We start from the raw sequence: 16403 nt of genomic DNA, 5'->3' as shown, positions 1-16403 counted from the left end.
ACTTACCAAATAATTCCAACCTATATTGACCCATTTAGAAAATTATTTCGAACTCCATTCAATCCAACTCCTTCATAGATTGTGGTTTTGCATGCGGTCTTTAAATCTTCTTCACTTTGTAGAGGGAATGATGTACACCTTGGTTGCATTAAGAGATTATAGTAACCATGCTTCAAATGCAAAGAACATAAAGATAATCAAAGGCTTAATTTCTTCACAAAACCCACATGCGTGAGTTTTATAATTGTTGTTATTGCAAAAATCGATGACTTGAGAAGATAACAATTCAAAATGTTGGAGTATAATTTTGATCGATAATTTGTGGCTTTAAAGTATAAAAATGTAGCTACTTATAAATGAGAGATTGTAATTTGATTTGCTTGAAGTCTCTAGATTTTAGAAGATGAGTAGGCGTATTTTTTGGACTTAATTTTTGGAGTGTTTTGATGGAAAATCAAAGAGGAAGAAGAATGGCGGTTGGTAATGGATAATTGTTCATAAAGAAGTTTAATATATGCTCACTAGTACAGAAATGGCGATTTGCGTCGGATCTGAGGCGCCCATTTGTTGGAGTATAGTGAACGATGCAGATATATTAGCTATTTGCGTCACACCGTATACAAGGTGCGACGCAAATGCCATTATGTGAAAAATAAAAAAAACGCAGTACCAAAGCATGAATGCTTTAGTACTGCGTAGGAGGAAAAAGAAACAGATCTCATATCAAAAACCAGATATAACATACAAAAATGATGATAAGTAAACAAGACAAATCTCATATCAAAAAACCAGATCTAACATACAACAAATAATAATAATCGCCAAAAATTAAACGACAAAATCTAAACGAAATTACGTTCTAATCGCCAAAAAGTAAACGAAAAAATCTAAACAAATATAAAAAATTAAAAAATCAGATCTAACATACCACAAAACACGAAATTAAAAAACTAAACCTACAAAAAAAAACAGATCTAACATAGAGAAATTTCACTAAATATATTTTATAAAAAATACAAATCGCCACCCCTCAAAAAAAAATACAAATCGCCAAATTCTCGTTCTTCTTCAAATTTCGTACTTCAAATCTCGTTCTTCAATCTCTATCTTCAAATCTTGTTCTTCAATCTCTTTCTTCAAATCTCGTTCTTCAAATCGCAAAAATAAACATAAATATGGCAAAACAAAGAAATTCAGAATAAATGAGAACTAAAAAATACCTGAGAATCGAGAAATCTGAGCATGAACATCATGTATATTTGTTTTATAGATCGTCGAGTATCGAGAGATAGAGGAAAGAGATCCCAAAGCCTGAGCATGAACGGAGGTTCGCCGCAAAACAGATGCGAAATAGATGGATGACAGATGCGCGAAGTAGAGATTCGAAGTAGAGATGCGCGAAGTAGAGATTCGAAGTAGAGATGCGAAGGAGAGATGGATGGAGGTTTGAATGACAGTGAGAGAGATGAACGAAGGAGAGAGAAGGAGATAGAAGGATAACGGCTGAAGTAGAGATGCGCGAAGTGAGATTCTTCAAACCCTAACGCGTGCGCTTGTTTTAAATATGGGTAACCCGTGTCTGCGTCGTGTGATATGGCCCATACGACGCAAATCAAAGCCCAGACTTATTTAATTCTGATATGCGTTGCACACACACGATAGTCCGACGTACATTATACCCATGTTGTGCGTCGCACATAACTACCATGCGACGCAAATTAGCAATGTGCGTCGCATGAGAGGAGGGTGCGACGCACATAACAGTGATTTGCGTCGCACGGCTTCCCAAATTCGACGCAAATTTGAACTGTGCGTCGTTTCCGTGTCTGTGCGACGCAAATAGGGGGACGCAAATCGTCCTTTTTCTACTCCATATGGTACATCAATATAAGGAAGAGGAAGAAAGAATATATTTCATTTAAGTTCCCTGAATAATCTGAATACAAACAATTGTATAAGTTTGCTATAAAGTGTAACACCTTATAAAGTATTGTATATAAAGCTTGATATAAAGAGTTGAAAATAAAGTCTGATATCTTATTGTATAAGTTGATATTAAGGTTATATAAAACAAATACAATTTTTAAACATATTACTATGGTTTTTATTTTTTGATGTATACATAACTAATTATCAGGTTAAAAAATTGGTTTTTCTTTTTTGATGCATAATGTACGTACTTGATATATGATGTATGCTTTTAGATATAGTTGAAGAATATTTTTGTGGACTTGGCATAACAATAAGAAAAAAATTATACGTTAACTCATAAGAGCCCTTTATTGGATATATCTAACAGTACGACCAATCATAATTTCAGTACTAAAAATCATACAAGAGTTATTGACTTGGTGCTCGAAATCTAGATCCAATTTCATAAGGAGCGTCTTAATGAAAGATATATAAATGAAATATATTGTCTATTTGATAAATAAACTCACATGTTTTTTTTTTAAAAAATGATGGAAAACGTAATCACTCTTTACTTTGATTAAATAATATTTAATACATAGGCTTAATTATAATATTTCGGTAAATATTTATGAACTTTACAACATATTTTTGGCGAAACTATCATAAAATCTTAAATTTATCATTCCCATGTAATTTGCAGGGGTCAAAAACCTATACTAAAAATTTTCGATCAAATTTATTAGTAGCTATATTATGTCCACTCACACATGAGAACCATGGTATTAGGGGGCTATACTTATTTTGTGTGTAAAGAAATTGATATAGACATTTAAAATTGACTATAAGGACCAATGGCATAAAATTACGTGAGTTTAAAGTATATGAGACAAGTTTTACCGCTAAAAAGTTAGTTAAAGTTAAATAAATGACTCTAAGCAGGTCCATTTTTTATAAGGCACGATCTAATAAATAAGAACAATCATACTACTAATTATAGATAATTCACAAGTCATAATCTTACAGCACAAGGGTCGTAAGCCAGTTTTAAACTATTCTCATTACAAGATTCTAAATTTTTTAATCACAAGGCCATAATAAATATTTCAACCTAAAATTACGAGATACACCTCATTCACGAGTATGTTGGAATGTAAATATAGAAGTTTGAAATTGTTCTACAATACAATTCTAAAAATCGAAAAGAATATGGAAAAGAACAGGTCATATGGTGATTAAGAAATAAAAGGCAAATCAAGAAAAAAAATGCCATATTTGTATAATTTTCTTGAGTGATTGTCTCTTTAAATTAATTTTTTCACTTAGAAATTTAGAGATAACCCCATTCACTTTGATGAAAATCATGCTATATAAACTTTGAGATTGTTTTTTAATACAATTTGGATAATCATATCATAAAAAAAATTGTAATAAGATAGTTTAATAAGAGAGAGGAGTTGAGCGAAACTGCAGAAAGCAAGGAGTGAAAGTTGTTGCATGATTGAGTGACAGTAGTGATTTGTTTTTATATGAGCCTCTGTATAAAACGATAGGCAGAACAAAAGCTTCTTCTTTTAACTTTTTTTGTTTAAGAAAGTTTTTTTTGCTAAGCAAGTAATATATATTAATTAGAGCAAACAGTTACAACCTAAAACCAACTAAGAGAAAGCAAACCTTTGTTAAACAATAAAAAAAAAAGTTGGTTGGTCACATGTTTTATCATGACATTAGCTACATCAATCACTGAACATACGGGTCGTAAGTCGGTTTTAAAATTTATTTTTAATACACGATATGATTATGAAAACTTGAAATCAACCAGCTACTATTCAAATCATGATTTTGGAGAAACATCCTAAATCTTAAATTTATAAACAAAGTATTCCCCCGCATTTTAATGTGTTTTTTGTTTCATTTACGTAATTATAAATGTATATATCACGATTACAACATTTTTAAAGTTCAAAATGTTGTAACAAAGGATTTATATATATATTAAATATAAATTTACTTTTTATATTCTTTTAATCTTGAATATATGGATTCTAATAATCACGGATTCAATATATTTCAAATAAAAACAACTACTTAATATAAAAAATAATGTTGTCGTACATTATATACGGCTCCAAATCATTTTTACATAACCCCCCGTGCATTTTTGCACGGGTGGAAAGCTAGTTAAGGTTTAAAGCAGAGAAAATAAATACTCATGTCTGTCAAAATAAATAAATAGTCCCTCAAAAAAAAAAAAAAAAACTCATGAAAATGAGAAAGGGGTGACAATTGGCAACAACCGCCTAGTAAAATTTGCTACTAGTCATTGCTTCTTGGCTTGGGCAGAGAATCTTGAGGTTGCTTTTAGTTTTTTCATTCAAAGATTGATTCTTTTTGTCTTAAAGTATAATGTATGCTGTGTTTTCTGAATTTTGTCAAATGTAATCTATGTTTATATTATTAATTTTGGTACCACAAGAATATATTATACAAATTACTAAAGTGGGGAAATCTCTATTTATTGTTTTGAAGATTGGAAGCCCTACTCTCAGAAATTCTTCATCAGTCACAAAAAGTAAGTTTCTTTCTTCAATGTTTTATCATTTTTATGCATTTTTACTACAGGTTATTTATTTTTTTTGAATTTTGATATATATTGAAGTTGGTGGCAAGAATTTGAAATTAATGGTGAAGAGTCTCTATGATTTTTGATTCTTTTTTAGTAAAAAAAAGTTTCAATCTTTATGATTTGGATATCTGAAGTTGGTGTGATTTATTGAAGTCATATGTTACCGGTTATGGTTTGGTTTGCATGAATGGTAATTGTATGATATTTTTAGTATCAGATTGTCATTAAATGCATTGATTTTGATTGTATTCTTTGTAAAAACATAAAATTGTGTGTTATGATTGGTTGTATGATTTTTGATGAGTGATAGCACAGTTCAAAGAAATTTTGGAATTTAGTATGAGGGAATCTAAAAATATTTACTGGGATTGAGAAACTAGAGTATATACAAAATGATGGAGAATTTTTCTTGAGAAAATTGAGAGAATTGGTAAGGAGTTTCTTGGTTTATGGTTGCATATTTTGTTCTTATAGTACTGCCATTTTGCTAAACCCTTTTAAGCATATTGATAAAAAAAAACCTTCACCCAAGATGTGACTAAAATGGCAAATGTGCAAGGAGAAAACTAAGAATGTTTATTTTTCATGTGGTGCTACTGCTCGTCGTCGCGCAGAAATTACATGCTGACATTCAAGCTCTTAGTATGTGCTTCTAGAATGGCTTTGTAGCACCTTTGCTATGGCATGATTTTATTTAACCACTAAGCAAAGAGATATTGGCCTAGTGATAAAGACTCGGATACGAGTTTACTAGATACATTAGATTAGGTGAGCTCTGTTTGTCCTGTGCCTCTCTTGTGACTATAAAGAAGAATTAATATGAGTTATCCTATCCGTACCCTTTATGTAAATAGCATTTACTGTGGAATCTTATGTGGTTTAATCTTCATGAGTTAAATTAGTTACTTTGGAATACTTTCTTGTATCCTATTGAGTTTGAACATTTACCTGTTTGTGGCTCCTTAATTCACCAATTTAGGAGGAAAAGATACGCGAAATTTTCCCTTTTGGAATTGCCATTTATTAGGCTACCTCCAAATACATTCTACATTAAAAAAACTGGTCTTAAATCGATGTCTGAATTTTTAATGAAAGCATGCCGTTCTGAGGAAATGCTTTTATGTTGTGTTTGAAGTCTGAATTCCTTTTTACAAGGACTCTAGGATATTACACTCAGTAAGGAGATTTGATCGGATGGTTGCTCGAATTTTTTGTTTGTGTTTCCCTTTCACGTGCATTTTTTCTTCTTTTGGCATGTGTGTGTGTGTGTTGGGGGGGGGGATTAAAGTATGTTATGCTGCAACATCTTGTAAGTTAGTGATTGAACACATGAAACTTCAGATTGCCGTTTTGACTACTTGGTCTGAAGAGGCATGTTATTCCAGTATTATATTTTGTACAACCTACCCCTTCCCAGTTCTGTCTGGATGTGCTAACACAGTGCCTTAGAGTTAAGAGATGCCAGAATTAAACGTGCTTTGTGATTTTTGAATCTAACATGGAGGTGTTTTTTGTGTACTCTCTAGCCATTTCTACTTTTACAGGCTTGTTCCTGGACCATGCGGTTGTTCAGTTCTTTAGTTGTCATATTAGTTCTTAGTTCTGCTCTAGTGCCATTCTGCAGTATAGCTGAAATGATTGAGTTTTGAATTGGTTTTGCTTTGATATTTGTCATTAAAAAATTGTCATGTTTTTGCTCTTGGTTATGAAGCTTTAGGAGAATGGAGGCTCCGTCAGTTACAAGAGAGCTTGATAATGAAGACAAGGCATTGAAGGTTCTACTGAATACTTTTGGTTCCGCATTCTCTCTTAATGAGATTGCTTCTGCTTTTTACAAGGCAGGCCGAGATGCTAACATGGCTAGTGAGATTCTGTGTGGGAAGCAGACACACCCATCTGCTAATGCAACCCATATACCCAAAGGATCAATAACTTCTGGATCTTCAAAAGCTATTATCAACAATGACTATAATAGGTTATCTTATACTAATAGGAACAGCTCTATAGCGCCTAAGTTGAAAAGCGGTCCTGGTTCGATGGGTACTAGTACTAGTAGTGTCGGGAATAATTATGTTTGGCGCGTTGCTGGATCAAAGAGCACTCCGAATGGGACAATTACTAAGAAAGTAGAGGCACCTTCAGTGGCTACCATTTCAACTGTTCCTGGAAAAAATTGTGTCTGGCGCATTGCTGGGTCAAATGAAAATCCTAATGGGATAAAGCCTTTGAAAGCAGAGGCAAATCATTTCTCGGTACCTGTCAATACTTCTGAAACATCTTTGCATACGAGGGATGCTAATTCGGGTTCTTCTGAAAGTTCCTCATCAGTAAACAATGCCGTTTTGAATGATGATATGGAAAATTTTCTGTTTGACATGCTTGGAAGTGGATTTCAACTGGAAAGAAGTGTTATTCGACAAGTTTTAGGTAATACTTCTTCTTTTGCTACATAGTCCCTTCCTTCATCTAAATACTTGCCACCTTTGTTAAAGGTCGAACTTTCACTACCAATATTTGTAATAACATAACAATAAAAAATTAAAAATGAGCACAAAATCTTTATTATCTTTATAAAAGAGGAACATCTGGCCATCTTGGAAGCACTGGAGTGTCATCTAAGCATGTTATGTCACAAGTTGAAAATTTAATGCTAAATAAAACAGTTTTAGAATTGTAATAATAGGTTTATAAAGTTCAGGGATGCGAATAAGAGAACAATAAAGTATTAACTTTCTATAGATAACCTAAGAAAATAAAAGTATGGACTTTATGTATAACTTATGCTACTTCCAAGTTTGAGAGTCTAGAATCTGTGCACCATTAAAATGAGCTTGAAGTTTGAGAGTCTAGAATCTGTGCACCATTAAAATGAACTTGAAGTATGTTTTATAGTAAGATCCATTTATCATTTCACCCAAACTTGCTATGTCAAAAGATAAAATTTCCTTTAATGAAAGACTTTTGAGGTAAAAGGATACTACCAATAGATGATGTAGTTAATCAGTCGGATCCTTCTAATATGTTGAAACTGTGTTCAATCTTAAAATTTTGATTGGCAGTTCTAAAATGACCTTGTAAATACCTTGAACAACTCTAACATCTTAATGTTCGGTTCACTAAGATTCAGCAGCAATGTATAGTCCAAAAAATGAAGTCCTCAAATAGAATTTTGCTCCCTTTTTGCTAGCTTGGGATTGACTTATTCTTGGATAATAATTGAGAAGAACTGATCCATTTTCATTGTGAAAGGAGTTGTGCATTTCCATTCAATTAAGAGTGTTTTATGTGTTTAATTTGTGTATTTTTTAGTTGTTGACCATGTCTTTTGTGAATGCTCGAAGGGAAGGGGACGGATTAGTTATTTTAAAAGTTCTACTTTTCTTTCTTTTTGGGTATGTGAGTTAACGTATTTCTTAACAAATGTTGCTCATAGAATTTGGAAAGAATTCAAATGTAGCCAAGAGTTACGTTTGTGAAATTAGATCTTTTCCAAGGGTAACTAAAAAGACACAGTCACCAATCACCATGTAGACTTTCCCAATATATTTTGATGGAGAAGTTATAGATTATTTGTGTTGTCTTGAAGTTTAGATAGCTGTTTATGTCTCTGATTGTCATTTTTTAAAAAAGTTATTTGGATCGTATGATAGCATATTTCTAACACTCCTAGTGCATTTTCCTTGAGAATTCAGTCAATCTTTCTTTTATGTTCAACTGCTAATTAGTTTTTAACTTCAATGTCAGGTCGTTGTGAATATGACATGAAGAAGGTATGACATTATTTTTTCTGCTTGTTGATGCTCCTTTTTCTCTTTGACTTTTGGCTCTCCTGCTCCACGCTGATATCTATCTGTCATTTTGATGCATACTAATTGTCCAAGGCTTCATGGTTTTAATTGACCTTTTTTCCTTTCTCTATGTAACCAATAGGCTTGAAGTTGATCATTTGTATTTCATGGGCATGACGATATGTTATATTAACTCTTACTGGTCGAGACATCCCAAAATTAAGATTTCATTTAAGAAGCGTAAATCAAAATATCATTTTAACTGCATTTAAAAGAAAGGGAGTTGTTGAATACAAAATTCACAAGCTAGTATTACAAAGCAATCTGAAAAAAGTTGCTTAACATTCTTTCTAGGGATTGTATCTGAGTTTTGGAGGGAGAACAGAATTTCTGCTTATGGAAAGCTCAACTCCGACTCTCCAAGGAGAATGCAAGTGTTAGTCACATAGTTAGATGTCAATGAGCACAGACCCGTTGAAGAACATCACCTATTTAATCATGTGTTGTCCTACCTGAAAAAACTGTGCTTGGAGACCTTGTAGTGGTACTAACATAGTGCAACTTAATGTTGATAGAAATAAAAGCAATAGGAAGGATTTATCTAGGTGGTAGAACCAAGTTTGAGGCGCCGTAGAGAGCCACTGTCTCAAGTAAAATTCCCCTCTAAAGTGATGTGTAGCTCTTAAGGGGAAGAGTCAAACTTGCTTCCAGACTGAGGCATTCTAATTATCCAATGTCTTGAATCAGATATGCATAGTAATCCAGGAAGAGGATAGTAGAATTTGTAACTAAGGACAATATCTAGCAATTACTCCCTCCATCCACTAAATTGTTTTTGTATTCCTTTTTGGGATGTCCACAACTTATTCCTGTTACTTGTAATGGATACTTTACCAACCTAACCCTTGGAATCTTCTCTCTCTCGTACCCTCTCCTATATCCCACATGATGTTGGATCCTCCACTATGTATGTCTCTCACACAATCACTTCTATGATTATTTCCCACTATATTTACGATAAAGCATACATGATCGGTAAAACCTCTTTATATGCGCCCGAACCCAACAGCATACTGTTTGAGGACAAAGGGAGTAAAAGAGAGCAATATGCAGCAATCAAAACTGTAACTGAAAATTTCCTATGATAAAATGTGTTAAGCAAGTGACAATTAACAAGATAGATCGGGTGTACGACACTCCCCAACTCAATTGAGCTCAGCTGAGCCAGCTGGCAAGCATAAGCATTTATGCGTGGAGTCTAGCACCTCCCCACCTGACTATTTTGAGTCACTCATGAGAACTTTATCATATGAAGAGAGTCAATCACCTTTTATTTCTTCCATTGGGACAAGATTGAGCAATAATGGGAGCTTTGAAAAACCATCCATTTAAGCCATACTAGTTGCTTTGTCCATCAATATGTGGAAAAAGTGCAACAACAAAATTAAAAACAGAGAAAGTGGATCAACCTAAAGTAATCTCAGTGAATACCATTTAATCCCCCCTCCCCCCCCCCCCCCCCGCCCGCCCAAAAAAAAGAAAAGAAAAAGAAAAGCAAACTCTAAGATGAAATTCAGAAGAAAATGCACTTCATCTCCTCAACCCATCTTCGCCCACAAACATAAGCGAGTCATATGCTGTACATATGGCGTCTCAATGTCGAGTTTATATAACAAATCAGCTTGGTATGTGTCAAAGCATTCACTAAAAAGGGACAAAAAAAAAGCCTTTTGTGACGGAAGCATCTGTCAGATTGTTTTTTAGTTCTGCCTTAAAGTACTTACTCAATGGCTGTTTTAGTGGTCTAATATACGCAGACTAATATTTTCATTTTGTATAGCATATTAATACACGTTTATGTTTTCTTAAATAAGCAGAGCTTAGAGACATTGCTAGATCTTACGGCTGCAACTCTTGACAGAAGAAATAACTTATGTGAGGTACGTATATTATCTGATATTGTTTCCACTTATTCAGGCTTTTGTCTAAACTGTAGACAGTACTATCAAAATCAGTTGTTCAAGTTTTTTTTTAATTTTATTACTATTCTTACATAATGCCAAGATTGGAAAGACAAGGTCACTTAAATGGCCAAATTATAACCTCTTTAGTTGCATTAACTGCTGCCTCATCATCTATGGAAATGCAATCTTAAAAACAGAGAAAAAAATTCAAGCTGCTCTTGTTGTTAGGTTGGTCCCTTTTAATGCTTGTGATGACAATAGCCAGTAGTGAGGCTTTGGCTGAAATGGGTTTTGATACAATAATATAATGCGGCTTTATTTTTTACAACAATGGAGGTGTCTCCCTCAACTTTTGAATCAAAATTCAAAAGAGCTAAAAACGGAAATAGGCATAGAAATAATGGCATTACTAGAAAAGTCATACTCCCATTTTGTCCAAATAGTTCTCCTATTTGACTACTTTGTGACATTAGGGATCTCCCCAGTCTAGAACTCGTTCGTATCAGGAAGTCATGGGCTCATGGATCTGATTGGCAGAGACAATACTAAGATTATTGATAGTTCATAGTTGTATTGTTAGTCATTAGCGATCTTACAACTAGCTGATGGCTATTAAGCTTACTAATCGAAATGGATGTGTTAAGCAAATTAGCTATTCTTAGTTAGATGGAATCATGGAAAGTCTGAAGTGACTCAAATGTGTAATGCTAATGCAATGTGACACAAGGTTTCATTTCGCTTAAACTTTAAAGCAAGGGTAGATGTGGAAAGCAATATTTATTAGCTATCTTTGCTAGCTCCTTCCACGAGCTTTTCATATTCTTCACCCCTCCAACCCCCCCCCCCCCCTCTTTCTCTCCTTCTGAAAGCTTAGTCCACTAAGTACTTCTAAGTTAGCTGTTTGGCTAATGCCAATAAGCTATAAGCCATGAACCCAATTGAGTCGTAGACCATTTTCAAACCGTCAAACTTTTGAAACTAGATGGCAATCCTACATGGAACGTGATTGAATTAATTTTTACGAACAAGAAATGTTGAGGGAGTTGCGGTTTCACTGAGCATGGGTGGTTCGCCTGCTTAAATGAACAAGATTCTTTGGTTTTTTGATTTCTAAGTTTGATTTTTTTTTTTTTATCTGCTTAAAATCTACAGGATAATGGTCTGCATTCCAACTCCAAAAGTCTGTCATCTAAGAACCCACAGCAAAAACTAAAGTCTGCTAAAAGGTCTACTCCTAATCCTCTCAGTTTTGCCAGTTGCTCCACCTTTTCTGTCTTTTACTTTGAACACAAGGAAGTCAAGTCTGATACAGGGAACTAAAGAATTCTACGCTAAGGCCCTGATATCTTCAACTAAAATCAGTTTAATCAGTAAAAATCAATTTTAAGCAGTAAAAATCATCTTTTATCAGTGAGAATCAGTTTGCATCAGTGAGAATCAGTTTGCATTAGTAAAACCAATAATTATAAACAACAAAGAATCAGTAAAATTAACTTTTAATTGGTAAAAACCAGTTTCAATCAGTAAATTTTAGCTTTAGTCAGTAAGATTCAGGTTCAATCAGTAAATGTAATTCAAGTTCAGTATATATCAGGTGAAGAGAACTGGATTTAATAGTATACAAGTTTCTACTTTCTAGAGACATCTCTCCGCCCTGGGTAGAGTATAGGAGTTTTCTTGAGCTTCACCAACCTCTTTAAGTTGTTTTGGGCAGTAACGGGAGCAAAACCATGAGAACCAATTTAGTATCTTCAAGGCAACCTACTGATAGATATGAGCAGCAAAAGGACATTTCAAGTGCAGTATTTCATGTTACAGAGCAACCAGATTTGACCGTCAGTGCTCATTTGGATTCAGCTACGAGATCCAGGGCAAACGGGGCAGTGGTGACTGAGCCTCTGGAGGACATTGCTGAGGACTGTAAGTTGATATATATGGTCCCTGTTTGACTTCAATATGTTTGGGCAGTCAAATTTATAGCTTTTTCTGTCAAAGTTTCTGCATACTGAACTATGAAATAAGATTGTAGGTGACGGATGAATCAATCTTTATATATCACAGAGGATTACATTTTCAATTCCATTATTCAATTTTTTAAAAATCTTGCTTTCTTTTGGGGATATTGAGAAATAGCTAAACCGTTTGTGCCTCTATTAAATTTTGCTATGTGATAGAGGATTCAGCATCCTGGTATCGTATTAAGAAGCCCTTCAACTTTATTTTCTGTGCTTGGGTACCTGACACCTGAAGATATGTCCAGTTTTTTCTGATCATATCATAACCTCCTGTTATCTAGATGATGCCGACGAGGGTAGCTATCATATCCTTCGCAAAGCTGTAAAAGAACACCGTGAAACAATGAAGGAATATTATAAAGCTGTAAGTTTCTATTTTGCAACTTTTGACACCCATGAAATCTTTGAGAAATTCTTTACTTGTTCATGGTGTAACATTGTTTTCCCCAAGTCTCTGAAGCTAGATTCTAATAAGTGTTTATGAGTTTCCTATTAGGCTGCAGAAGCTTTTGCGCGGTGTGATCGTGGTCAAGCACTGTTAATGCTGGAAAAGGTTGGAATCATTTCTTCTCTCTACAGGTTTAAGTTCATGCTTATCGACGATTAGTAAAAGATGGGGCAAGAATAATTGTGTGCATAATACTAAAAATCTTAAACATCATTTCGTGAATTGTGTTCCATTGGTTGACTTGGATTTAAAACTGTCTTTATTGGTGAAACTTGTAATTTTGACTTGGATTTAAAAATGTCTTTATTGGTGAAACTTGTAATTGTGCTATTTATGCTAATATATACACAGAGGGAAGCATATATTTGTATAACGCTGTTCGAAAATTCATTCTTTTAACAAGGGTTGGATGTTTTTGAATATTGCCATGTTGTGATAACTGTCACCGCAATTAATTGGTTAAGTTGTCTAAAATTGAAGTTAACTCTTCTGAAATGAAAGTAGTTTTTCATGGCTGTTGTTAAATTTTAAACCAAAATGCTTTTGGCATTAGTAACTGAGTTCTACCATTTTATTCCAAATATAGGGACAGTTCTTTTATGAAAAGGCTCGTGAAGCTGACGAAGAATCGGCCACAAAAATTTTTGAGACCAGGTAAGTTTTTCTTTTTTAATGGTTGGTCTTTGGTGCCTTTTTCCCTCTATGCGACCTTTATTTTTTTAATGATTGTAGCGCGGATGGCGAGATGCAAAATGAAATATCTCTTGACTTGCAAGATCATGATGCTAAAGAGGCAATACGTCTGGTTAAAATTCACCTTCGTACACTCTCTGGCATCCCATGTAAGTCATCACTTTGTCTAAACCTTTTCTCGTTGCAGCAGTGCATGTAGCTATTACCTGAAATGTACTTTTCTTTTCAGTGGTCGGGAATCTGAAAATTATTATTGGGAATGATGATCGAGATGTTGAAAAGCGCAAGCGACTGGTGAGCTTTAATTGCTGTTAGTTTGCCTAGAACTTTTTGCTTGTCCAAAGTTTTCATAAATTCAGGATCGGGAATATAATGAGTAATGACCATCCAATATTACAATCCAACAAACTATATTCTTTGTGCTAGTTTGGCTAGAACTTTTTGCTTGTCCAAAGTTTTCATAGATTCAAGATCTGGGATATAATGACTATCCAATATTACAATCTAACAAGCAATATTCTTTACACAGCAAAACACAAAAAACATAGTACATCAACACATGCAAGGATCAATGTGAAAATCTGAGAACTGGCAGGAAAACCATGACAATGCACTAGGACTTTCTCCACTTCTCTGTTCAGATACAATCATCCCAACGTCTTATATAAAAGAGTTGAGTAGACTCCAACTAGGAAACAAGTAGGTTGATTAAAAAAAACTAGTTTAACTCTCCTATTTGGCACGGCGTGACACTAGTCCAGGAACGATCAGATGCTTCTGACCCCCTTTGTGCAATTGGTGCGCTCTCATGCATGGTCGTGTCTCAGCCTCAGAAACTTCCTATTGCTATGCATGAGCAGTCGAGCACCAGCTGAACCTTCTTGACAGTCTCCAAACCCGACGAACATCTACAGACCTACACAAAACCTGCACTTTGCGCAGTCTATAACCACTGGCACGAACTTGACACTATCTACAAAGCTTTGGATTTGCCCATAACGATCAATATTATACTACCTCTGTTTTTTAGTTGCGATAAATGCCTTTGTGCACAAATATTAAGGAAAGAGGAAAGAGTAAAATTCGACCCAATTGCCCTTGATTTTTGCATGTGAGCTAGGTAGTGTGAGGATAAGATGGTCAAATTTAATTTCCCCAAAACCTTTACCAAGAAAGGAAATGTTGCATTTAAATAAAAACACCTAAAAATGAATATCTTTGCAACTAAAAAAACAGAGGACGTATCTGGTCTTGTTCCACTTTTCCTAGTCATTCTAGATACAATCTTTAGATATTGGATATGATAAAAGAGACAACACAGCTGTACTAACACGACTATTATCATATTTATGAGATTGCCTCCAATGTTAATGTAGAAAAATAAATTTTTTGTGCTTTTGGATGTAATAAATAGGTAGTTTTCGTATTAATCTTTGTAAAAGGCCCAAAATTCAGGTCAGTGGAGGCAATTTTGTGGAAGTAATGTTCTTCTATCATTCCGCTCTAGATATCTCCCTCTTCAGGGAACATATTTGTTAGATAGCCTTGAGTGATGGTAAACTAATAATTTTTATAAATGCATAACATTTGAAAGGTACTGCAATGTGGAACTGCTACTTTGTTTTTCTCTGTAGAGATCTTTCTTCTGAATCATAGGCAAAATTTCTTCTCTCGTACGATCTTATATTGGCTGCTGTGTTACTGTGACTACGTAGTTTGTGGATGAAATAATTAGAGCTGATTATAAGCTGACATTTACCCTTTTTTATGTGCCAGATTCTAAAGCTTTTGGAGAAGGAAGCTATCAAGTGGATCGAAGATGAGAATACTAGTTCAATACTGATACGCTTAGATAGAATCAACCGAAGAAGCCTTAGCTTTGGTACAAAATGATAACATAAATGTTTTGCAGAAAACTATACATGTTTTGGCTCATAAAAATGCATCCACTTTTCCTTTGGCTTATAATCACACATGAACAATCCTATACATGGTCATTCTTTTAGCAGGTTGTAGGTTCTTAAGGTTCTGATGTATGGCGCCGAAATATTTTTTCAGAAATGGGAGGATAATTTTTTTTATGAGCTTTACTAAACTGCAGTTCTGTTCATTCTTTGAGAAATTTTGCCATCTTGTAGTGTAAATGATATGAGATGAAATTTCCACCATGTTAATGGAAGTTTGATCCTTTTGAGTTCCCCCTATTTCTGTATCTTTAAGTTAGTTCTTTTTGATGTTATTGAGCTCTATAAACATCTCCTGGGGTCTTATTTACTAGGGGGTTTAGCACTTGTTAATTTAAAATTTGAAGCACCATGTAATCAATTAACAAGAATAATTGGCACACAAAAATCATACTTTGCACGAAGAGTTCTAAATTGTTTGAACTTATCTATACAAATATATTAAAAGGCGTGCGAAAATAAGAAATTGTGTCACGTGGTGCTTTCCCTAGAGAGTTTTAGTTCATGTAATCCATGTACAATAAAAAAAAATAAGAAATTGCATAATATAGGGTTTGATCCCAAGACCTCAAGTATATATACTAAGGTTAACCACTAGGTTAAGTTGTATTTAGTGTTATTATCATAAAGTATTATATTAATAAAATAAATTTTTTCTTACCCGGGACATAATCCGAGCCTAATAACTAGTTGTTTAATCATATTAGAATCTTAAAGTTGTGTCTACAATCTCAAAAAACAAATTTATAGAAAAAAAAAAATACTAAGCTCCTTGATCCATTAATCCTATATTACTTTTTACAATTTTCATTTCCATCCACCCTATATTATTAAACATCTTTATATTTGAGCATGGCCTATTGTTATTTTAATCTTTCCAATATCCAAACGTGATCCTCCATTTTCTTTTCTTAAAATAAATTAATACTCCAAAGTCTAAACTCGTATCACATTTACGTTTCTTTAATAAAAAACAATTGATAACAAAACAAAT

At 34.0% G+C, this 16403-nt stretch overlaps 1 protein-coding gene across 2 annotated transcripts; it reads left to right on the top strand.

Annotated features, from left to right (window-relative positions):
- The first annotated feature begins 4114 nt into the window (after positions 1 to 4114).
- On the top strand, positions 4115 to 15526 carry LOC104900713 (hypothetical protein). Of its 2 annotated transcripts, none has more exons than XM_048634633.2 (13): positions 4115 to 4265; positions 4441 to 4483; positions 6249 to 6964; positions 8282 to 8307; positions 10203 to 10265; positions 11442 to 11515; positions 12004 to 12209; positions 12586 to 12668; positions 12801 to 12857; positions 13339 to 13406; positions 13482 to 13594; positions 13675 to 13739; positions 15222 to 15526. In XM_048634633.2, exons 3-13 carry the CDS (start codon positions 6259 to 6261, stop codon positions 15336 to 15338), a joined length of 1578 nt encoding a protein of 525 aa, XP_048490590.1. In that variant the 5' UTR covers positions 4115 to 4265; positions 4441 to 4483; positions 6249 to 6258; the 3' UTR covers positions 15339 to 15526. The 2 variants fall into 2 exon arrangements, with proteins under 2 accessions (XP_048490590.1, XP_010686508.1); XM_010688206.4 differs by having other exon boundaries at positions 4116 to 4265; positions 13485 to 13594.
- The last annotated feature ends 877 nt before the right edge of the window (positions 15527 to 16403 follow it).

This window comes from Beta vulgaris, chromosome 8 (assembly GCF_026745355.1).
Source record: "Beta vulgaris subsp. vulgaris cultivar EL10 chromosome 8, EL10.2, whole genome shotgun sequence".
NCBI lineage: Eukaryota > Viridiplantae > Streptophyta > Magnoliopsida > Caryophyllales > Amaranthaceae > Beta > Beta vulgaris.
This window is presented reverse-complemented; position numbering and strand designations above follow the sequence as displayed.